The sequence below is a fragment of the Furipterus horrens genome, unplaced genomic scaffold, assembly GCF_987537825.1.
Source record: "Furipterus horrens unplaced genomic scaffold, mFurHor1.1.pri manual_scaffold_3, whole genome shotgun sequence".
NCBI lineage: Eukaryota > Metazoa > Chordata > Mammalia > Chiroptera > Furipteridae > Furipterus > Furipterus horrens.
Window position 1 is genome coordinate 63,749,413 of NW_028327173.1, and position 23,831 is coordinate 63,773,243.

A 23,831-nucleotide genomic window follows, 5' to 3' on the forward strand; every position below is an offset into this window, starting at 1 on the left:
CGCCCACACCCAACCCTCCCTCATCTGCCTTGTGCTCATCTTTTCCAGACGGGCTATGGAGCCTTTTTTGCAAGGGAGACAAAAGTCTAGTAGAAGAATCCTCATTGACCCATGTACCTCTTCCTCAGCCCATAAATGTGGCTCCTAAAAGCTGTCCCAGGAGCTTGCCCTTCTCCAGAAAAGATAAGGGGAGCAGTCTGTCTGCAGGCTAGCCTGGCTGGAACCTCACATGCGTTTTCCTCAGAGCTGGACACTGGGAGATGGCAGATCAGAAATAAAGCGGGGCTGCCTCATTGTCCAGAAGTGATTGTGGACCTCATAGTTTTCCCATAGAGTGTCTTGCTGGTTGACCAGAGTCACAGCACTGGTGTGAATCAATCACCCTAAGGCCATGAGGTGGCCCTCTGAGTGCACTGAGAGGGTGACCCCCAGCGGCCTGGGCCAGGCTGCCCACTGCACTCCTCAGGGTGCAGATGGGTTCCCTGCTCCAGGGTCAACCTGCAGAGCTTCAAGTGTTCTCTCTCCCCACCAACCCACCAACCCCTAGCCTGGCTCCCCTGCCCTCCTGCTTTGAGAGGTGAGGAAACCCCTGAGGAGATCTACCACCAGTCGCCCCCACTCCGGCACCCTCACAGGGTCCCCACAGTAAGGAAGTGTTTAGAGTTCATCGCCTCTGATCCTCACAGGTGAGCTCCGAGGAGGCAGGTAGAGCTTGAAAGTAGGCATCACTGGGTTGGTCTTGGCACAAGGCGCTGACCTTCCCTGCGGGGCTCTGCAACTAAATAGGCAGATCAGCTCAGATGCACTCAGGCACTTGCACTAATCCATGTTTTTCTTTTTTTTTATTTGTGAGGCAGGGGCCCTGCCGCCCTCTCTGTCCTGACCCCCATCTTGGTCTGCCCTGGCAGGAACATTCCTCTAACATAACTACATTCACCACCACCCTCCGTAGCAAGGCCAGGGGGGTGGGCACAACACAATCCTTTCTCAGAGTCCCTCAATCAGTTAACCTCCCTGTGCCCTAACCCTGAACCTCGCCACACACACCCACACACTGCCCCAGGCTTAGGGAGACAGAGACACAGCACCTCTGTGCACTTGCTTGTAACACTGTCCTTTCCTAGGGGTGCCACGCTCAGCTCTGAACCTTTGTGATCACATGCCCATGGGGAGGGAGCAGGGAGGCTGGAATCCGCAGGACGTAACAGTCCAGTCTGTGAGCTTCAAACTGCACATGTCAGGCTGGCTTTGTTAGCAGTGACACCCACAGGTCTCGCCTCCTTTATAGACACAAACTGCAGCTGGCCAAGATCAGAGTACTTCCGAATATGTGTAGGGTAGATGGGGAGGGATGATGCAGAAACAGAATGCTTCTTTTAACTATGTTGACTGGACAACTACTTATGTCATAGAAATAACTTTTAATCCATTCATTCTAATAAATATAATTCTCAATGATAAAAGTGATGAAGGAGACCCTCCCCTCTAAATGTGTAGCCCAAATGCATTAACTCCCAAGAGAATGACTGGGTATTTAGCAGAGAAGTCTTTCAATAAAGAAAAAATATATATGTGCAGATAGATAAAGCACATACATAAGATCTGGTATATTCCTTAGAGAAAGTTTTCAGGCAAGTTTTTAATTGTTTGTTGTTGTGTTTAATTACAGAATTATAATATCACTTTTTTTTTTTTTTAACCAGGGTGATTACAGAAGCTTTGTAACTGATGCCCCTGCTTGTCTCATTCCACCCCATCCATCCTTCACCGTTCTGCCTTTTCTGGTCCTGTAGCTCCCAGTTCTAAATCCCTCCCACAATATTCACAGCCTCACAGCCTTCCCTTGTCACTTCTCTAGTTTTCTGTCATTTTCCCAAATTATCATAACCTACATTCTAACCACCCCAAAGCATAGTATTCCTAACTGACTGGGTTCTCTCTCAGATGTCAGGCCTTTATCCCAGTATTCCCTTTATCCAGAAAGCCCTTACCTCCACTGGCCCATACCTTGGCCATCTGGTCAAATACAATATAGTATTCAAGTCGTGCTTCTAGCATTGCCTAGTCCTCTTCGAGATGCCTTAATTTATACTTCAGGCAGGCAAGAACTATTTAATTTTCTCCTCAAAGCAACCAAAAGCTAAGAACCAACTCACTGTCCTGTTACCATGGATAGCACATGCAAGACAGCATAAACCCATGGTATTAAGATTGAAAGGCACTATTAACTCCCTCTCCTTCTGTAGACCTAGCATGGCAGACTCACAAGTGAGGATGTAAATTTACTTTGTCAGAGCAAACATTCCTCTTGGGGGACATCCATTCAACCTCAAGGAGAGAGTAATGACCACAGACCACAGGCAGCAGGGGATGAGTAATTTACTGCTGCTAGGCAATTAGTGTTGCTAGAAAAAAAAATTGCTTTCATTTAAAAATCTCTTTAAACCATATGTATCATGGCTCATGGGATAATTTATGTATCATTAGAAACTAGGAAACATACATCACACTAATAAATTGTCTCTCCCACTCACCACAGTCAATAGGTCCCAGGGGTCTTTAAAAAGTCAGAGTTTTGCTGCCTTTGTTATGTGAGGTGGTGAGCAAATGTTTGTATGTTAACTCATTTAGCTTCTCATTCATCCCCTGGTTCTCTGGCACAGACAGATGGCAAGAGAAACATTTGCCATGGTTTTTACCCACTGGTGTGCAGGAGCATTTGCTGTAAATGAGCCCATGGTAGAACAATCATGAACCGTATTGCTTTTTCCCCAACAACTTGAGTGTCTGAGATTTGAAATCTTCCCAGTGTTAATAGGTTATTACCTCCAATATGCAATGTGTTTAACAATTCTACATGCTCCCATTCAAAGGCAGACCTTTCATGTTATAAGCAAAAGGCTGCAGAGAGCTTGGAGAGAGTGCTGGAATATTCAATGTGTGGAGCAGGTCCCAAAGGACTTTGCCATGCAAGGTTGGAGGCCACGTGACAACTGGGCAAACATGCTTGAGTTTAGGAGATGACCCACCCCTTACTGATTCTCCATCAAGGAGAAAAGAGTAAATGAAAAGCCAGAAAATGAGGCTCTTCTCCATGGGGGGGTGGGGCACTGGGGAAAGGGGAGCAGCCCAGCATCCAGCCTGCCTCTGTGTACAACATGGAAACAATATTGACCAATGTCTCCAATTTGTGATATAAGAAGAAGTTCCACAGCCAGGTATTTGTGAGGACAGAGACTGAGAAAAATGCTGTACCCAACTGTCAGTTCCAAAACAATTTCTACTCAGGTTCACACTTTCCTTTTATGACATTGAAATTGGTTTAAAGAAAAGGTACAATGCTGGTTTTGTAGCCTTTCCCTAAAAGGCCATGCTTTAATTACTGAGTTCATTGTTGAGTTATACAGTCTCGTCATCAGAATTTGCCACATAAATTGAGGGATGCCTTGTTCAAAAACTATAAAAAATTGCAAAACTGTGATAGCAGAGCATTAAACAAAGTACTGGTCCTTTGGAAATGCACAGGTCACGGAACCACAAAGTTGGCCCTACGTATGATCAAGACTGAGAGCCCAGAATACGTCAAGTGGGGGAAAAGGGAAAGCAAAGGCATTCAGTACTTCCTCCCATGTGTCAAACCACCACTCTCCTACTCCCGTGCCTACAGTTCACTGTCCTCCCTACAGTGCCTAGAATCTGAATGCTGGGCTTGGATTTTCATGTGTGAGGTCCTCAGTCACCTGTCACACAAAACTGCTTCATGCATTTTTTACAAGTAGTGAAAAATTCTAGATGTTTGGTGGAGAAAGACTCCGTGTCATTGGCATACTGTGGTTGAGATGCTCAAATTTCAAGTCAGGAGTAGCAAAGTAAAATTTGCTCAAGTGATATGAAAATAAAGGTGAAACCAATTAGCAGTCAAATGGGGTCCAACCTTCCAGTTTTACTGGAGTACGTGGTGACCACAAGTGAATCACTCAGATACCTGGCATCATATCTTGAAACATCATAGCTCTTTGCACAGACAGGAGCAATCTGTGGCCAAGACCATAGTAGCAGTTCATTGAACACAGTTCCCCAGTGACTGTAGGGTCCCCTGCATTTCAATGACAGTGCTGGGCTACTTTTACAAGGAGGTCCTCAAACACTAAAGGGTGACTGGCTATTTGCTCCTAGATCAAAAGACTGGGCTGCTGAGCTTTTCCTAAACCCAAAATTCTGGGGCTCGGCTCCCCTGGTCAGGCACTCCTACTGTTGTTGTGATACCGGCTCTCAGTAGGGCTGGGGAAGGACTGGAATCTCACGAAGAGCTTCTCCTGAACACCCTTCCTCACCCTGTTTCATTGGCTACCTCACATTTGGTTAAGGCAGTGGGCTTTCAGTAGAGAATGGAGTCTCATCCAGGGTGAAGGACTGGGGTTTTGACAGCTCATGCACCCTGGCGCCCTTAACCTTCTTTCCCATCAGGACTGACAGCTTTGCCCTACAGCAGGCCACTGTGGCTGTTCCTGTCCATGCCTCTACCCCGTAGCTATGAGCGAGCTCTGACAGCTGAGTTGATTATTGTCTCCAGGACTGCATCAGATGTCAGACATTTGCACACAGAAAAGTCCTAACTGGAACAAAGTCCACCAAGGTGTGTGAGAAACTCATTACAGAATAAAGATCTCCCCGGCTGGTCCAGGTGAATAGATCTGGGCATTTGTAGAGTTTGTGAGAAAAGCTTTTTGAAGATCCAGTGTGCATTGAGCATTTATGACTTATGGCCTGTACCACACATTTTATGTTTTGACATTTAATCCTCACAGTCCCTATTTTACAGACGAGGAAGTTGAGGCCCAGTACAGCCCATGCAGGGAGACACAGAGAGCAGAAGGAAGACAGGAGCCTGGGCAGATGGGTTGCAGACTAAACATCTTCATGTCTTCACTACCCTCTGGTCCAGTGGAACCTGCCTACTAACACAGCAGAAAATCAAAATGAAAGAACGGCTCAGGTTTCAATTCAATGCCAGGCTTTGCCTGAGTTATCCGACCTAAACGCCAGTCCCACAGGTCTAGCATCACTACTTCCAAGCAGAAAGTAACTTGCCCAGGACCACAGAGCTGAAGGGTGAGCTGGCTTCCTAAGTCTGTCTAGATGGCTTCCACACTCCAAGTCAACGAGCTTAAGGGTGTTGCAGCTGGCTTTCAGGGGGTCACTGCCAATCAGGAAGGTCCATTCTACAAGAGCTGCAGATCCCAAAATGAAATCAGTAGGTGGAAGGAACACGTCTCCTAACTTTCACAGGGAACTCTCCAAGTAGAGGCCCTAGAGTAGGAGAGAAAATGGTTTGTCCCAGATGTGTCTATTGGCAGAGTTATGAGAACAACATTGTTCAATGAAATCTGAACAGATAATACCGTTGGTAAAGCGACAATTGTTTAAAATTATTAAAGAGAAAAGAATGTTTTCACAGATACAAGGTAACCTTGAGAAAAGATTTTCCTTCTGAAAGTGTTCTGTCCAGCTGGAGGGAAACGAAATAAAAAGAAATATGAAAGCCAGTAAAAGAAAAACATGAGCAAGGAAGACCATCATTAATCTCTTCCTCAAATGGTTGTCGCAGCTGCAGATGTCGCCAAAGGCTTTTAACAGCAACTCTATTCAGAGACAGCTTAAGGATCGGGGGTATACGCGAAGTAAGCGATCCAACTGCATACCTGATTCTGGAGTCAGCCACTGACCACAGCAACACCAGTTAAATGGTCATTAGTTTAAAAGCAAAAAATTACTTGGTGTTTTTTGTAAGAAAAGAAATTAATTAAAATTGTAATTTAGGCAAAGTATTTCGTGTGTCCACATGAGTCACTCACTTTTATAAACTTTAATGGTATTACCGGGATGAGTTTCCTGGCCTAGCCTTGGTGCAGGGACATGAAGGAAGTGAGGGACGAGGAGGGAAAAAGGGGCATAAGACGGAAAAGCTGGCAGGGGTGAGGCAGGGAGGGGCAGGGGAAGAGAGAGAGAGCCCTGGGATGATGGTCCTGCTTAACTCCAATTCTATTCTTCACCAATAAGTCTAAAATAGTTGACCCCTGAGACAGCTTAAGTATGAAATAAACCTATGCATGAAGTGATCTTAATCTCTGAAGTCATTAATATAAATACTTATTGATTAACTTTTATTTACTAGTCCCCTTATCTCCTTTGCTGCTTTTAAGAAAGTGGGAAATCCCTTTTGGAAACCAGAGAGTTAACAGAAATGTGACATTCATTTTTCAGTAGGTAGATGTTAAGAGAGTCTACATTTAAAATAAAATACTAGTAATTCCATATCTTATGATGAAAATAAATTTATTTGGGTAAAAAATAACCATCTGTCCTTGCTTGACAAGGGTAAATCCCCACCATGGTGGAGTCTGTTTGTTAAAATGAGCCAGCACTGCTAGTTCACGTCCACGTGTGGTGTGTGTGCAATCAGCAATTAGCACAAGTGACAAGGTGTTTTCTATTCATCTCACCGACTATGCCAATGGTTGCTTCATCTCCTACCGAAGAAAACCCCAGGAAAATAGGCCAAGAAATGTCCACTGCGTAGGCCTTTCTGTTGATTTAATATCATCTTTAAATGACCTAATTGTTTTCCAGCTTGAGTCTCTAATTTGGTATTGCAACCAAGTTCACCTCTGTGCAGACCATGAATTAACAAATGTCTTCTAAGCCAAGAATCATTTTTAAGAAAAACCTCTATTTGAGGATAAACATACACCTTAAAATACATGGTTTTAAACACCATTCTTTTGCACATTCTGAAATATGATTTTTTTGCATTCCAAGACTGGCATGTCATAAATTAAAAGAACGCCATTATCACTGATCTATTGCATTAATGCCCAGTCACTGACATGGTCTATGCTTCATCATCCAAGTACATAAAAAGGGACTTTGGCACTTCAGTTGTGGTCAGCCAGCTGACAGTCCTCATTCCCACTCCACACAAAAGATCAGTATTTTTGGACATGCCAGTCCAAGCCAGGTGGGGTCCCTCTGCATTGTCACTGGGCAAGGAGGCCTGAAGCTTGATTATCTTTGGCAGAAGAATTTCAGTCAGTAAGTATCAAGTGGTCATCACTTCCTTTCCTGCAACAAAAAAGAGGAAGAAGAAAAAGAAAAGAGCAATGACTCAAAAATCTTTGAGAAGGAATGAATACTCAACATTCTAGGCATACATAGGTTATCAACATGCTAAGTTGAAACATTCAAAAGAAAAAATTAAGAAAGGCATTTTGCATTATTTTTGGTTTGAGTAGAAGCTTTTGGCAACTTGAGGAGCTGCCCGCCTCTCGGGGGCTTTCCTCCTCCCTTCTTCCACAAAGCCTTCTTAACGCCTGGAACAGCAGACTGCCCTCCGTCACTGCAGGACAGAGGGGGAAAGATGAACTCTGCACCTGTTCAGTCAAGCACATCTTTCCAAAGAACTGCGTTACAGGAGAGTGAAAGAGGTGCCAGAGGTCATCTGTTCACCCTCATGACATTGAGGAGCCGAGAGGTTTGGGGGAGGTGGTGGGGTACATTCAGTAACTGGCAGGGTCCAAAACAAAATCCTAGGTGTTCTCATGATCAGGCTACAGGCTCTGTCAACAATTTGAAGGAGAAGCGTCTGGGATGGTTGCTGGCCTGCTCGGTGAGAGCACCCGGCCAGGATGGTTGTCCTTAATTTTTGATGGCATCAAAGCATCGTGTGTTCTGAAGGCCAGTACAACCCATTTCCTTCCTCTTGCCCTGTGATCTTCATTTACTCTCTGCAGGGTCCATCAAACCCCCTAGATCTAGGCTTTGATCAGATTGGATTATTCAGCTAAAACCATTCTCATTGATCTCACCAACAACCACCTTTGGTAACAGCCACTTCTGCTTTTATTTTTGATATCCTCTTTTTTCAAAACTTCCCACATCCCCATTTTTTCAGTTGATTTCCTTTGATGGGCTCTCCTGTTCCACTTAATTCTTTTATTAAAGATGGGCCTGACCATCCTCTGACACCAGGCAGCTTCTCAATAATCTGCAGCACATCTTAGGGCCAACGGTCTGCTGATAGTCTCCCACCACTTGGACCCACCTGTATCAATTAATCTTCAAGTCCACCCTTGCATTTTTTACTTATTCCATGTGCATGCACTAGAAAACATGTAACAACATCCTGGGGCTTGTTATGATGCAAACCAAGGACTCAAAATCAAACATCAAAAACCTATCAGTTACTTTCCAGAATTCACACCTACATTCTAAGATAATTTTTTTTGTTCTTTACAGTTAACTACATATTAGAAAAGCAATTCAGAGACTTTCCTTATACAAGGTGCCTCTTAATAAGCAGCTGCCTATTAAAAAAAAGTATTTCCCTTTATCCTAGTTTCCATGGTAACAATTTAATGCTCTGAGAGGATAAAATGTGATTTTAAAAACTTAACTCTTCTCAGAAGACCTCATTTCATATTTACCAGACATTCTTTGGAAATGTTTCAGTCATATCATTTCAAATCCCAAGATGCGGTATGAATTGATTAGCAGGAAATACACCCTGTGGTTTTAAGCTGCAATTATGTTCCCCCATCTTCCTTCAGAAATTTGGTTTAGAGAATCTTTCTCAAAAAATATAGGGGATACTTTGAGTTAACAACCTGCTACCCTCACTAGAGATGAAAACAAACATGGGCCTAATTAAAAACACTAGCCTTGCCGTGGCTGATGCAGTTCAGTTGGCTGGAGTGTTGCCCATGGACCAAAAGGTCAAGGGTTTGATTCCTAGTCAGGGCACACACTCAGGCTGCAGGTTTGAGCCCTGGTTGGGGCGCATAAAGAAGGCAACTGATCAATGTTTCTCTCTGTCTCCCTTTCTGTCTCTGTCTGTCTGTGTCTCTCTCTCTTGCCCTTCCTCTCTCTCTGAAGCAATAAAAAACAATGTCCTTGGGTGAGGATAAAAAAATATATACTATCCCCATTTGACCCCCCTTCTAGTCCCCAAACCATCATTGGAGGCTTTGCCATTGAGTCTAGACCAGCAATTTTCAACCAGTGTGCCACAGGAATTTTTAAAACATGCAATACCTGACTAGTCAGGGGCACTGACCTATTTCCCCTTAGACTGTCAAATAAAAATATGACAATAGCCAACACAGCAATAGCCATCAGGTGTGAATGAATTAAAATTATATGTATTTTTTTTGTCAGATGGGCAAAATATATGAAATATTTATGGTGTACTGCAGAATTTTAGTAATGGGTTTATGTGTGCCATGAAATGAAACACATTGAAAATCACTGGTCTAGACCATTTTCTTAAGTGTCCTAATGAACAGTGAGCAGTTGGTGAATGAAGATCTACTGATGTGTGTTTCAAACCCAGGACTGCACAGCCTCCTCCCAGGCAGGTCCCCTGCTCTAGTCAAGGAGAGTCATCCGTATCACATACTCTGAAAAGGGAAAATGTCGTTGAAATCCTGAGAGCTCCACCTCTAAAATTAAGACCTCTGATCTCTTACTTTGGTCACTTATAATAAGAGTCACCCTCTTGACTTGAAGGACATAATTCATGCCTTCTCATAAGAGTCTCCTAATATCCCCATGAGAGTCCAACCATGTCATGTAGCTTTCCACCCCGTTCCATAAGAATTCTTTTCTAAAGCCTATTTCAGTGGGAGGAAAGCTGAATTCTTTCCCACAATCAGCTGATTTCTGAGTGCAGTGTTCACCTGGCGAGCCCTTTGTTAAGGGTGCAGAGCACCTCATCTCAGGAGCGTGGAGACCTGACTAAACACAATACTGACCTCCTCACACAGCAGATGTGGCACAGGAAGGCTGAGGACTCCTTCGGACACTCCTCCTGGCTACTACATTCCTTCAGGAATGCCTGAAGATCTGTCACAGGAAACCCATTCTGTTGGTATTTCTTTAAAAAATACACATTATTGTTACCTCATTTATAAAGCATGAGAAATTGCTCCCTTTGTCAACAAACCAAACCCACCTTTGCTAAAATGAAACTCTCCCACATTACTAGCTCAGTTCCAAGAAGTGATATTAACAATGGTGAATCAATCTGTCAGTTCCCGAAGGCCAAGCCAGAGCCACCATGGAACAGAAAACAATCCAAAGGAAAACACCAGAAAGAAAGCCAGGGTGAGACAGGGGAAGAGTGTGTTAGTAAGCAAATAAAGGAAATAATCAAAAGTTTAAAGTTTTCATGTTATATAAGACCAGATAAGACCGCCCCTCCCCCTCACCATCAATGCAGAATCTGCCTGAGAAGTAAGTAACCTCTATTTCCTCTACTTTTAAGGAAGACGATCACTTAGTGGGGCAGAAGGCAGTAGGTTCTTTCAAGTAGACACAAAGACACTGAAACCTCCACCCTCATGCTATGTGAGGTCATCCACCACATAACCAAGGCTTGGCCCATTCACAGGGACAGTGTCACATCAAAGACAGGGACCCACGGGGTGGAAGTGAGCATCAATTCTCTCTATACGCCCGGCCCAGCTATTCAAGCCAACCACCCATTCCCACGGGAAAACAAATCTTCCTATGCACACACAAATAAGTATGCTCAGGGGTACTTCCAACAAATTAGCTTCTTCTGAGTTAGTCTGAGAAGGTTCGAAAAGAGGACCCAGGGCACTGACATAGCACCTGGCTGTTCCGACTCTGGTCCTGAAACGGGATTTTCAGAGCACGACCATCCGCTGCAGAGGGGTCAATGCCAGAAGCAGCAGAACTTCCTTCAAGCTACAATTCAGTTCAACAGACCCAGACAGAGAGGATACAGAGCCCCATCAGGCAGCTTAGGAAGCTAGAACGCTAACAGCCACAAAAGCCTTAGCTTTCATAATTTAAAGGAAACGTGTGCCACACAAATGGTTGTATCATCCAGTGCACAGGTGTTCCAACAGCTGAACAGGTGTCAGGGAGATGGTCACCCCTTATCACTGCAAGTTGCCACTCAGAGCCTAAGTCCCAGGACAGGCAGGCACACCTGTCAGAGCCGGGACCAATAGCCCCGCTGTTTGATTTCAGATTCAGCCCACATTACCCACCGCCTCTCTCTTTCCCACCATACCGCCAAGCCAGTCCTACCTGATCTGGGTGACAGGCACAAGGTCCTAAATGCATATTAAAAATCAACCTTCAACCTCCAACAAGTTTCTTTTCTAGACAACCTCAAAGTTTAAGTAAAATGTAGTATTTTAAGTAAAAAAATAAAAGTGTAGTTTTTTTCCCCTCATGTTCCAATCCATACAAAATTTACAGTTTTCTTGGCAGGAAATCATCATAATTACTTACCTTAATGGTGTCATAAGAATCTGTAATAAGTGCGATGAAAAGGCTGAGAATCATATATATAAAAAGACTGATGAAGGAATATAAATACAGGCGACTGAACAGCCACACCAAGATGCTCTTCTGCTGGATTTGAGCAAAGGTTGCAAACATGTCGTCGCCGTTGACCAGAGAAAACAGACACTCAGACACCGTATTCAGAGCTACAAACTGAAAGGGGGAAACCACAGTTAGTTTTAGAGATCCAACACTCACAAACGCAGAGAGGTATCTAGTTAGCTTGTTGTGTGGCAGCTGTTATTGTCATCATCATCGTGAGTAACATTCACTTTAAGACAGCGAGAACACCACTGGCAGGAAAACTTGATTCAGAAGTCCCGCGCACACTCCCAATCTCGACGTTCCCCTCAGTTCATTCCTGTGCACTTTTTATATTTCTGTAGTCATGTCACCTAACAATTTTGGATGTTGATTTTTTTCTACTTAACATCTCATTCACACTTAGCACTTGCTATAAAACAGACCATTCCTTAGAAGAGTCGAGTTTAACTATTTCCCTGTCACTGGACATCCTAATACTGTTTGTTATTGTAAAGAACAATGTAATGAACATTTCTAAGCATAACATTTTTTTCCTGTTTTCGGGTCTAAGTAATTAACATTTTTAAGGCTACAATCTGCCAAAGTGCTTCCTGAAAGGACTGTAGCAACTGTATTCTACAACCAGCAAAGATGGGCTCTAGAAAATTTTGCTAAATGAATGGTTTCACTGTAGCCTTACCAGCCAGGGTTCCGGGTCATTTTAGCACAATAAAAACCAAAGATTGTCAGAGATGGGAAAGTGAAGGATGAATGAACATGCCCAGTGCCTTCCTGGGGCTCCCATACTAACAGTGGACAGGCCACAATCAAGGTATATTACAGTGCCCTGGGGGAGAGCAGGGGTGAACTGCATTAGAAAGGTGACCCTCAGAACTAGGGCCTGAAGGCTGAGTTCACCAGTGAGAGGAGAAAGGGAAAGGTTTGCTCAGTCAATATGGGGGAAATCTGGTGCTGAGCCCAAGAAGTGCCTGGAAAGGCCTGGTTGTGCCACACTGCAAAGGCCTCGTTTGGTGAGTTTTTTTGTTTGTGTGTCTGTTTGTTTGTTTTCTCCCCGGCACCTCTCCCTCGCTCTTGGCTTGGGCTGCACTGAAAGTCTTGCATTGCTTCCAACACATCTGAGGTTTTTCCTGCCTCAGGGCCTTTGCACAAGCTGTTCCCCCAGCCTGAGGATGCTTTTCCTTACTCTCTCCATGTGGCAGTTGATTCCTCGCCCCCCACCCCCGGGTCTCTGCTCACTTTCCCTTAGCTCAGCCAGGCTCCCCACTCTTCAGTTTGCAACTGCACATAATTGGCACATGTGGTCACTAGGTCTTTTACATACTTGAAACTTCTACAGGCCAGAACTGAAAACCAGTAGAAAATTTCAACCAGAGGAGTGATCTGATGTGTCGCTAAAGGGTAACAGGGCATGTGGAAGATCTCCTAGGACGGGAAAAGCCAAGGGCAGAGTGGTGGCAGGGAGGAGTGCAGGAGCTCAGGATTGCAAGGAGTCCAGGTGAGACTGGAAAAGGAGGAAACTGAGGAGGAAGTAAGTCTGGGAGGGGACAAGGGGAAAGGCCTATGAATGGGCTCAATTTTAGACAAGGCAGGCTTGATGGGCCAGGCAGAAGTGTTGATGTGCATAGTTGGGGGCGTACACCTGGAGTTCCGAGTGGGGCTGAGGCCGGTGTGGAATGCCGCTGGACTCTGCAGCCAGCATCCTGGCTTAAGTGGCTGATAAGCTCCTGCCACATCAACTAAAAGCAAATAGCAGGTGCTTAATAAACTAACATCTCTAGGGCCAGAGGGTTAGCATTAGACAAGAGCTTCTAAGGAACAATAATGACCTAATAGGCAAAAAGGTAAAATGGTTTTCAGGAGCACAGAAGGAACAAGTGACTGTAGAGTTTTAAAACAAAGTCTGGCCTTAGTTGGTGGAGGCTGTATGTCCATTAAGTCGGTGTGGCTTCGGGGACAGCCGAGTCTCTGGTGAATGGGACAATGCTACTTGGAACTTGTGCATCACAGGCAACAAATATAACCTCCCGGCACCCTAACCCGGTACGGGACTTTCCTTCCAACCTCCCCTATTCCTGTCAGTGATTTCAGTCTCTTACCACAGAAACATTTACTCCAAAACAAGCAGGATTTCAAACTATGTGTTGAATGGATCAATCTCCCCCTCTCTTCAGTCTTCTAAAGTCTGCTGCTCCTACGTTTCTCTGATCCAGTCTTTCTACTCTGCCCTCATGTCAACACTTACATTGGGATTATTACAGAAACCTCCAAGGAAGTCTTCTTCACACCAACCTCTTTACCCTCCAGTCCAAGCTGCAGTCAAATGTACACTTCACAGAATACAACCTTCCGGTCATTTCTCTTGCATAGGAATATACAAAGCCTGGATGCAAATGAAAAATTAGGACCAGGAAGGCTGGGGTAAGGCCCTCCTTTGTGCGAGTGGCCTCTTCCCACCTCCTCATGGTCAATATTACCCTGTGCTTTTCTCCTCCCACAACACCAGACCCCCTGCTCATCTTTTCTTCACAGGATTTATTCTCTTCATCTGACAGCTTCTTCTCCTGTGTCCAGCAGGAGCCAGCGTTAAAGGGCTATTTCAAAGTCTACCTCAGGACTGGTGGCCTTGGCAGCTCTAGTTCCTTCCCTGTACCAGTAAGAACCAAATGTAAACTACTGGTTGGTCTTCTAACCGAGTTTGAACCCACTTCTCCAAACCCCAACTGCATGGCAAACACTATGTCCGACCCTCCCTTCTCCATGACAGGATGTGCAGGCTAACGTCTGTAACCAGGGCAGCGGACACAAATTTAACCCAAACAGGGACCACGCCCAGGCCTCTGCTGCATCAGCAACAGTTCTGAAGCCGCTCTCCATAGAGACTGGGAGCGAACATCCAGTTGAGCAAATCACAACGATATGCAAATTATTTAACAGTAAGACAGGAAGTTCTCAGAATAAATATTTTCCATCTCCACCACTAGCCTTCAGATAACAAAGTTAAAGCTGGTTTCTATGGACATCAATGACAACTGTAACAGCACCATTCATACTTTCTCTTTGTCATAGTTTCTTTCGGAATCTGGCCAATTCCTTCCTTTCATTTCAAGTACCCCTAACGGTCTATGCTTCAGGTTCCAGAACTGCAAATAGCTAGTTGGTCGGGACATATCAAATTCATTCCTTCATGTCCAGTGCAGTGACTTAGTGTCAGATTAGACTCAATACCTGTCTCAACACTAATGTTATTGACAACCATTATACCTCCCTCTCCTCTATGCAGGTGAGATTTATTTTAACCCACCAAAAAGTTTGAAAACAGAGACTCAGTAAGGTACATGACTGGTATACACCCTGTCATTTTGTACCACAAGTGCCTATGAACCGGTCAGTTTCAGTGGCCAGAATCCACAGCAGAAGTGAACATTAGAAATACCCAAGGGAAGGAGAAATAAGGTCCTAATGTGCTTCCAGTCCAGCAGAACTGCACTTACAGGGAGTTGCTTTGGTTCTTAAGAACCTGTAAGCTTCTTGGAAGCAGAGAATGCTGTCTCTCTATTTCTTGTTCATGCAACCAAACTGTTGAATCCCTACCATGGTCTGCGCACCATGCTAGACACAGGGTCATAGTCACCACCCTTCAAGAACTCAGCCTAGGAGAACCTGACAATGCTTGGTGCACAGATGACGTTTAATGAATAGCAAATGGGTATTGCCATCAAGAGTCCCCATAGGTTCTATGGGGACCACACTGAGAACCCAAGCATTTGTTGTACAAACAGTATTTTGAAATCAAGCCAGAAAGAATTTGTATTTGAATGAAAACATAATGTGCAGGGACTTCTGGCCAAGATGCATGTGCAGACAGATACTCTGTGTCTCCCTCCACAACTAAGAAGAAACACAACTACTTCAAAACTAGAGACAACCAGAAGTTCCAGAAAATCAAGCTGTATGGAAGTCCAACAAAGAAAGATATAAAGAAGAAATACTCATCCAGAAAGGTAGAAGGAGTGGAGCCGGGGCAGAGAGGACGCAGTGTGGTGATGGCAGCAGCGGTGGCAGCGGCAAGTCGGTGGGAAGTGCAGTCAAACATTTTAAAAAGTCGAGAGGGACACCTGGGGAGCATTCCCAGCACCAGACCAGACTGCGCAGCTCCTGGTCCCAGCACCAGGGAAAATCAAGCCTCATTGCTTCTGACTGTACAAAGCAGTGGGGGTTGGGGTGGAAGAAGAAACTGCCGGTCTCTCAACAGAGTCCGCTTGATTGAAGGGCCCCCACAGTCCTAGAACATCCGCAGACCCACCCACTCTGGGAACAATGGCCAAGGCAGCAGCTAGAGAGGCGCCAGTCCTATACGGAAGTGGGAGAAGTGCCTGGAAAAGAGGCAAGTGCTGAACAAGTGGCATTGTTCCCTCTCAGACCCCCCCCCCCAGTGCCACAGTGTAGTAAAACAGGTCGCCCTGTACTGACGAATACCTAAGGATCCACCCCTTAAATGTAACAGGAGTGACAGCTTAGCAAACGAACACAGGAGCCTGTCAAGATGAGGAGACAGAGAAGTAAGACCCAAAACAGGGAAAAGATCAAGGTTCCAGTGGGAGAACTAAGTGATGAGGACATAGCCAACCTAACAGATGCAAAGTTCAAAACACTGGTGATAAAGATGGCCACAGGCTTGACAGATATGCTTGAGTACAGCAAATGCATAAGGGAAGAAGTGAAGGCTATGGTAAGTGAAACAAAGGAAAAGCCACACAAAACCAATGGTGAAGGGAAGGAAACTGGGGTTCAAATCAATGATTTGGAACATAAGAAAGAAAAAAAGTCAACCAGTACAGAATGAGAAGAAAGAATTGAAAAAAATGAGGAGAGACTTAGGAACCTCTGCGGCTTTAAATGTGCCAACATCTGAATCATAGTGGTGCCAGAAGGAAAAGAGGAAGAGCAAGAAATTGAAACTTTATGTGAAAAAAATAATAAAGTAAAACTTCCCAAATTTGGTGAAGGAAATAGACATACAAGTCCAGGAAGCAAAGAGAGTCCCAAACAAGCTAGACCCAAAGAGGACCACACCAAGACACATCATCATTAAAATGCCAAAGATTAAAGATAAAGAAAACCTTAAAAACAGCAGGAGAAAATCAGAGAGTTACTTACAAAGTGGTACCTATAAGACTGTCAGCTGATTTCTCAAAAGAAACTTTACAGGCAAGAAGGGACTGGCAAGAAGTATTCGAAGTGATAAAAAGCAAGGACCTACAACCAAGACTACTCTATCCATCAAAGCTATCATTTAGAATGGAAGGGCAGGTAAAGTACTTCCCAGACAAGGTAAAGCTAAAGGAGCTCATCATCACCAAGCTATTATTATATGAAATGTCAAAGGGACTTATTTAAGAGAAAGAAGATCAAAACCATGAACATTAAAATGACAACAAACTCACAACTATCAACAAAAGAATCTAAAAAATAAAAACAAAATCCAACTAAGCAAACCAGAATAGGAACAGAATCATAGGTATGGGGATCATTTGCAGGGTTATCAGCTGGGAGGGGGGAGGGGGAGAAATGGGGATATGATGCAGGGACTAAGAAGCATAACTGGTTGGTACAAAAAAGACAGAAGAAAGTTAAGAATAATATAGGAAGGGGTGAAGCCAAAGAACTTATATGAACAACCCATGGACATGAACTAAGAGGGGTGGGATCGCTGGAGGGAAGTGGGGTGCTGGGCGAAGAGGAGCAAAGGGGAAAAAAATTTGGTACTACTGTAACAACATGATCAATAAAATATACTTAAAAAAAAACATAAGGCGCAATGGCTTATGTCAGAGAAGGACATAAAAACTGGCTTCAAGAGCAACATGTAGGTTAAATGTTCTCACTGGCTGACAGTTCTGAATAAGACGGGTGCTTGGCTAAAACCAGAGGCCCTGAGAGCCAGAAGATGCACTGTGGGTTCTGCCGGAACTTTACCCAATGTCCAGCAAGTTTTCAATGCTTTTATCTTCTCACTTGTAAAACAGGGATGAGGCAAGACTATGATTTATTCCTCACAGCAAAAAAGTTCTCTGGAAACGTAAAAGCTGCATTAGAGTAATGGTCTTCCAAACCTCATCTTGAATAATTAAACAGCAACAGCTTGTAGCCCTCTGGGTCCAGGCCTTTTGCAAGGGCTCTGTGCCAACGTCCATTAGTGCCGATCGACATCAGCGGGACAGTTCTTGTATGTTTCCCAGACATTGAAATCCAATGTCTACCAGGAAAACAGGAGGCTAAAATGTGGGTCCTGCCCCCGCTCGCATAGCAGTATAAAACTAGTTTTCCTGAAACGTCCCCTTTAGAATGATTTGTTTGTTTAAAAATAGAGTTTTCTTCTATACCTGAGGTGACTATGATTCTAGATCCTAGAAAACACTTGCTGTGGTGCCCAGCTTTTGAAGACTTCAGGTACTACTAAAGGTCTTCTGATCCAACAGATAGTGACTGGCAGAACCTGAACGTTTTGACAGTTTGAATTCGCATCTGTGGGAGTTGGTGGGGGATGGGGAGGGGAGGGGGGCGGCCGGAAACATTTTTAACTTCAGACCAAAGACGCAGCAATTCAGAGAAGGGAAGCACGCTGAGTCAGATGGAAGATTTTCTCCTTCCACTGACTAGTGCGTTCACTAAATTAACCATGCGTCTCCCCAGTGTCTCAGCCTGGGTAGAGATGGGACACAGAGGCAATAAACAGACCTGCCAGCAGCCCAGAGACAGCCCTTATCCCCCACTCCTCCAAGGAGAGACAGAGAGCTGACGTTAAGTGAGAGACACGAGGCAAGAGGTGCACCATGTGACGTGGGAGCCACCAGCCACACGTGACAGTGGAGCACCTGACTGCTGTCAGGATAAAATGCATACCAGGTTTTAAAGACTTAGTACCAAAAATAACAAAAGGTGTAAAATATCTCAATGCTTTGTATTAAGTAGATGCTGAAATAATATTTTGGATATACTGGGTTAAGTAAAATACATAATTAAAATCAATTTTATCAGCTTATTTAAAGAAAAAAATTTTTTTATGCAACTACTAGAAAATTTGAAAGTACACACGTGGCTCTCATTTGCAGCTCTCGTTGTATTTTAGACAATGCTGGTCCAGAGCATCCCAATCTCACCTGAATCCTTTGAAAGGACAGAATTAAACATGGAAATGCAGTCAGATTCACAAAGCAAATAACATCATTTTCCACAAGGTAACCCTGACGGGCTGAGGAAAATCCTCTCATAGTTGATCTATTCTTCGGTCAAACTAAATGCTCTTTTGTAATGGTCTTTTAGATAACACCAAGAAAAGCCCCACAGGTATTGGTCAAACCATGTGTACTGGGGTCAGGGGACCTGGATGTGAATCCTGTCTCTGCCATTTACTAGCTGTGGAGCCTCAGGACAATTATCTAACATGTTAAGATCTCTATTTTCTGTAAAAAGATAGTATTTCCCCACAGGGTCACTGGAGGGTTAACATAGCACATAGCATTTAGGAATGGTAGCTGTATTTGTAAAATTCAAGCAACATTATCTGAGCAGCTTCCTGAATAATGATGGGGTAGGGGAGATGAAGGGCAAAGGAGATAGGACCGCTTGCTTGTCCTGAGGCCTTGGAGCCAGGTAATTAAAGCCAAAATCTGTGAGCTTGGTACATATTTATTTCACACAGTGCAACACTGCCCTCTAGTGACAAAGAGTTGGAGAAGCATTCAGAGAACGAGGCAAATAGAGAAAAATGTAAATTTTCCTGGGCACTAAAACAGTAAGTTCTCTAGATCAGAGAGATCTTATCAAAGAACAATTTCTACTCATAAGTCAACTCTAAAGCAGTGGCATGAAATTGGAAGAGCAATATTATTCAGATTTACTATTAACTCAGAGATTGTCACTTTGTTAATTATACAGTTTCTCAAACAGGAAAACAATAATTCTCTTTGGATATACTAAATTCAACCCTGAAAGAGGAGAAAGTCTAGGTGTGTACCAAATTACAAGGATATATTTAAGCAGGACAACACAGAAAGCTTGAACTCTGTGGATTGTTCACTTTTTGTAAACAGTTTATAAACCAGATTGGACCACATATTTTGTTTAATGCAACAATCAAGGTCAAAATTTACAGTGGGGCTGTTATACCAGCTTGAGTGCAACCCTCCGCATTTTACCTCTTATTTTCTTGCAGAGCACCTAAGCCAAGGTAACAGAACCATGGGCTGTTGTGGAGAGTAAAGGAACAAGACGACGCACGTGATAACCACAATGCCTAACACGCAAGCACACGGTGTTGGCTGCTGTATTTTTGTCGTTCTTCCTGTTGTTCCAACTTCCAAAGGCCCATGAAAGAAAAATTACAAAGTGTAATAACTCCTTTTACTTTTTTAGTCTGAAAACAGGGCCTGCTTAATTTCATTTCCTGATGCTTCTACCAATCAAAGTTGTTATTTCAGAACAAGAAAATCTGAGTGTCACTTTGATGTCCCTGAGATTGCGATGCTGACTAAAGCCAAGCAGCAATTTAAAATTCAGATACTGATCTTTTAATAAGGCACAGAGGCAGTGTTATCATCAAAACCACGGCCAAGACAAGACATGTTATCATTTTAATCATAAACCTAATATGGTCCATTCTGGGTACTCTTTGTCCACCTCCATTCTCCTCAGTTAATTTGGAGGAAAATCCTAATACTTTAAGTTAGAAAGATTTTGTAATAATTTGCCCCATTCTATTTTCATTTTTATTACAGTGATACCATGTCCAAACATCTCTTATCTGATGGTCGGCTGGGTTGATATGTGACCCATTAGCCAGCCCCAGACAAGTCTGAAATGTGCTCTCTGGTCTCCCGCAGTAGTTTCAATACCCTGGAAAGGACAAGGGAAAAAAAAACCACTGCACCGATCTGGGCTTACTGACCTCGAGGGTATGTGCTGGAGGAAAGTGGGAAGGGAGAAGGTTAAGCGCTAGGAGCCCACTTTGGGGGGTCTCAAGTGCCTAACTTGCAAAAGGAAGAACCAGTGCTATCCACCTTGTTGTGATACGGGCCCAGGACGATCCACCCGCAGAAGGTGTAGCCCAGGTAGATCATCCCGGCGCAGGCGCAGAAGCGAAGCACTTTTGGCAGCGAGGCTTGCATTGTTAAAATGAGCACCTGAAAAACACAGCGACAGGATGGGGGAAATTAAAAAAGGCGCTGACTAGAACCCAAAGAAGAAGGAATCTCAATCCCAGCAGCACCACCCAATGCCACAGCCTTACATTATATTTTTGGAAGTAACCCAGGTATCTGATGACTCCGACCCAGACAAGAAGCGTGGAGGTTCCAAGCAAAATGCTGCACAGATCGTAACTCGTGAGATTCTAAGGAACGGAAAACGGAGATATGAGTAAAATATTCTACTCTACTCAGTTTATTCACCTCACTTTAAGTTGACTGGAAAAGAACCAACAGCCTGCCTCTCTGCAGGTGATACGAAGGCTTTTTTTTTTTTTTTTTTTTTTTTACTTAAGAAGAGAATAATAGCGCAGTTCCAAATGTGGTTCTGATTTTCATTTAGTATTTCAATTGGTCACTTGGCATACGTTAATGCATTTTCTACTTATAAAGAATATAAACTAATGGTGTTTGTTAAATATGAAACAATACCAGGCAGCAACTTAATAAAAATTTTTAAAATCCTCACCTGAGAGAGAGAGAGATCGATCGATCGATCCTTTGCCTCCTGTACACACCTGACTGGGGATTGAACCCACAACCTACTGGTGTACAGGACAACGCTCCAACCAACTGAACCACCCAGCTAGGGCCAATTAGCTACTTTTGAAAGAAAGCTCAAACAGTTCCTGCTCTCAAGGATTTCTATATCTAATTGAGAAGCCAAGCACACAAGCACAATTTTAATATAAAATGCTCAGTGTGATAAGAGATACAATACCCGGCTTGTCACAGACCACTTCCCATGGGCATGACCACAGAGCAGAGCTGGGCCTGGAGGACAGGCGAGGGGAGAGCAATGCAGGTAAACGGACAAAAGGCTGAGAGCCAGAAAGATGTGCTAGAGGGACAGGATCGTAGGATCAGTGAGAGCTAGGGCAGGAGAGGGAGGCAGAGCTAACTGCCGAGGACCCTGGAGGCCCTTCACCCCCAGGGCTCCTGTGAGAAAGGGTTATGACAGCAGCAGACACTTCAGAAACATTCCTCTGACAGCTGTGTGGGTGGCTCTGACAAATGCCAGGCAGAGGGCGGACAAGCGATGAGGAAGTGGCTGTAACGATCCAGACCAGAGAGAAAGTCGGCCTGAGGAAGCCAGTGGTGGTCAGAATGGACAAGAGGGAGGTACGTTAGAGTCAGGCGGTGACGTCGGTATGATTTCCCGACTGACAGCAGAGCATGGAGGGGAGAACAGTTGGGTGAACAAGTCAAGACTTTGTCATAAGATGAAATCAACGAAGTTATGCATAGTGTCAGGCACCTAGCAGACACTCTAATATTCCTGCCCTCGCCCCCATCCGTCAGAGCACCCACTGGTCAGGGGTGGTCACCACTGGCTCTTGACATGGCTGGTTCATGGGCCAGCTGTTCCTTCTGTGACTTAAAACAATAAATGACACCTGCGCAAACGACCAATCTTCTCAAACTTCAGTTCCTATTCTCAAGATGCTGCCAAGCTTTCTGGGAATATTGACAGGAAAATCCTCTTCCATAGAACACCAGCTCCCTTATTTTTCCTTTCAATAGGAGTCAGGTCAGGCTTCAAGTGTAAGGCAGTGGGAAAAGAGAAAGCATGAGAATCAAACTAGTCTCCACAGGGCATTTATATCTTAAAAGGACATGAAGTCATCCAGGAAGATAGAAACAACAGATTTAAAAAGCATTGCCCCTCACCTTGACTTGAATTTCCATTTTTAGTATGGATCCAATTATTGTCATTAGGTCACTGATAATCACCAGGATGTACCATCCATTGATGAACTCCCACTGGTCAGCGTTACACACACGTCGCTTGTACTTCTCCAGGAAGAAATTTAGAAATCTCTGCAGCAAACATTTTAAGAAAGCATTTCTTATAAACCACTCTGGAAGGAGAAGACAAGCACAGCACAGTGCTCTCACCTATAAAATGATACAGCATCACCTTTTCCTGTTCGATAGATCCACTTTGAGGCTGGGGATTAAGGCCCACACTCTTCCCCCTGGTCCACCCAGTCAGACTTGAGCATTCAAGTGCCTACCAACTGAGCTCAAACATTATATGCTATGCGCTGGCTCCAACGGACTCTTCTAAGAGCTAACACATAGTACATCCCAAATGTTGTCCATATTATCAATTCATTCAACCAGACAGCACCCTATGAACTTGGCATTATTAGCCCAATCTTGCAGAGGAGAGAGAGAATTGAGGCATGGAGAGGCTGAATCAGGATCGGAGCCCAGGCAGTCCAGCCCCACAGCGTGCGCTCCCAAGGTCCCCAAACCCCAGCCTGCTTCGGCAAAACCAGGACCCTGACCTGGGATCAGAGTATCAGGGGACTTGGGAGGAGGGGCAAGAACACAAGTGGATATTTACAAAATAAGTTGACAAAGGTCAAGAATAGGAAAGACAGAATGTAGACTGTTTTCTTGCTCCACAAATGGTATTTTGATGACTTCTTGTACCTGAACCCGGTCTGCATGTCCACACATGCCACACACCAGAGTAAGGTTTGTGAGGAACTGGAATATATGTATATTCACAAGAACCCTCAGAATAAAAAGGTAAAATGAAACTCGGGGGAGAATTTTAAAACTACTTAAAAATAGAATAAAGTATTTTATGCTTTATTATAACCCACTTATCATACATCCCTGTCAAAACAAACTCTGATTTGAAGATAAAAGATGAAACCCACATGTGCTATTATTGTGTTCTTAAGGTTAGGGTCTCATTTATTCTGGAAACATTCAACAGCTTGAGAGTTCACCATTGTTATGAGATCAGTTTTAAGCAGGATAATTATCTGATCCCACCTGACATGGTGGGAGCTTTTACTCACCCTACACACCTCAGGTTGATGAATACCTTTTAGGGGACAATCACACAAAAAAAGACTAATTTAATCAAGGGCCCCAGAAAGGTCAGGATGACCCGACATCAGGATCCACTGTTTGGACAAACAGAGGGCGGAGGCCAAGAGAGGAGGGAAGACCTTTGAACACATACTTACCTTTCGTAAACTTAGAGCAAGGACAATGGATCTCGTGCACAGAATCAGGGAAGCCAAGCAAATCACAATGATGAATGCATCAAACACCAGCACATACTGAGTATTTTTCTGAACTGAGGAACAAAACCAGAATCCAAAAGTTAAATACACCTTACTTGGGAATAATTTCTGAACA

The 23,831-nt window shown here is 44.1% G+C and overlaps 1 protein-coding gene across 1 annotated transcript in view; it reads right to left on the reverse strand.

Moving 5' to 3' along the window:
• Nucleotides 1-6,317: 6,317 nt before the first annotated feature.
• The window catches only part of MCOLN2 (mucolipin TRP cation channel 2), a 52,788-nt gene continuing 35,274 nt past the window's right edge, over nt 6,318-23,831 (reverse strand). Inside the window, exons 8-14 of the mRNA XM_090269678.1 lie at nt 23,657-23,769; nt 22,338-22,487; nt 20,711-20,812; nt 20,481-20,603; nt 11,323-11,529; nt 9,810-9,931; nt 6,318-7,122 (exon numbers count right to left, since the gene is read on the reverse strand). Coding sequence (XP_090125804.1) covers nt 7,086-7,122; nt 9,810-9,931; nt 11,323-11,529; nt 20,481-20,603; nt 20,711-20,812; nt 22,338-22,487; nt 23,657-23,769 — 854 coding nt within the window. The 3' untranslated portion in view covers nt 6,318-7,085. The remainder of the gene's footprint in view (nt 7,123-9,809; nt 9,932-11,322; nt 11,530-20,480; nt 20,604-20,710; nt 20,813-22,337; nt 22,488-23,656; nt 23,770-23,831) is intronic.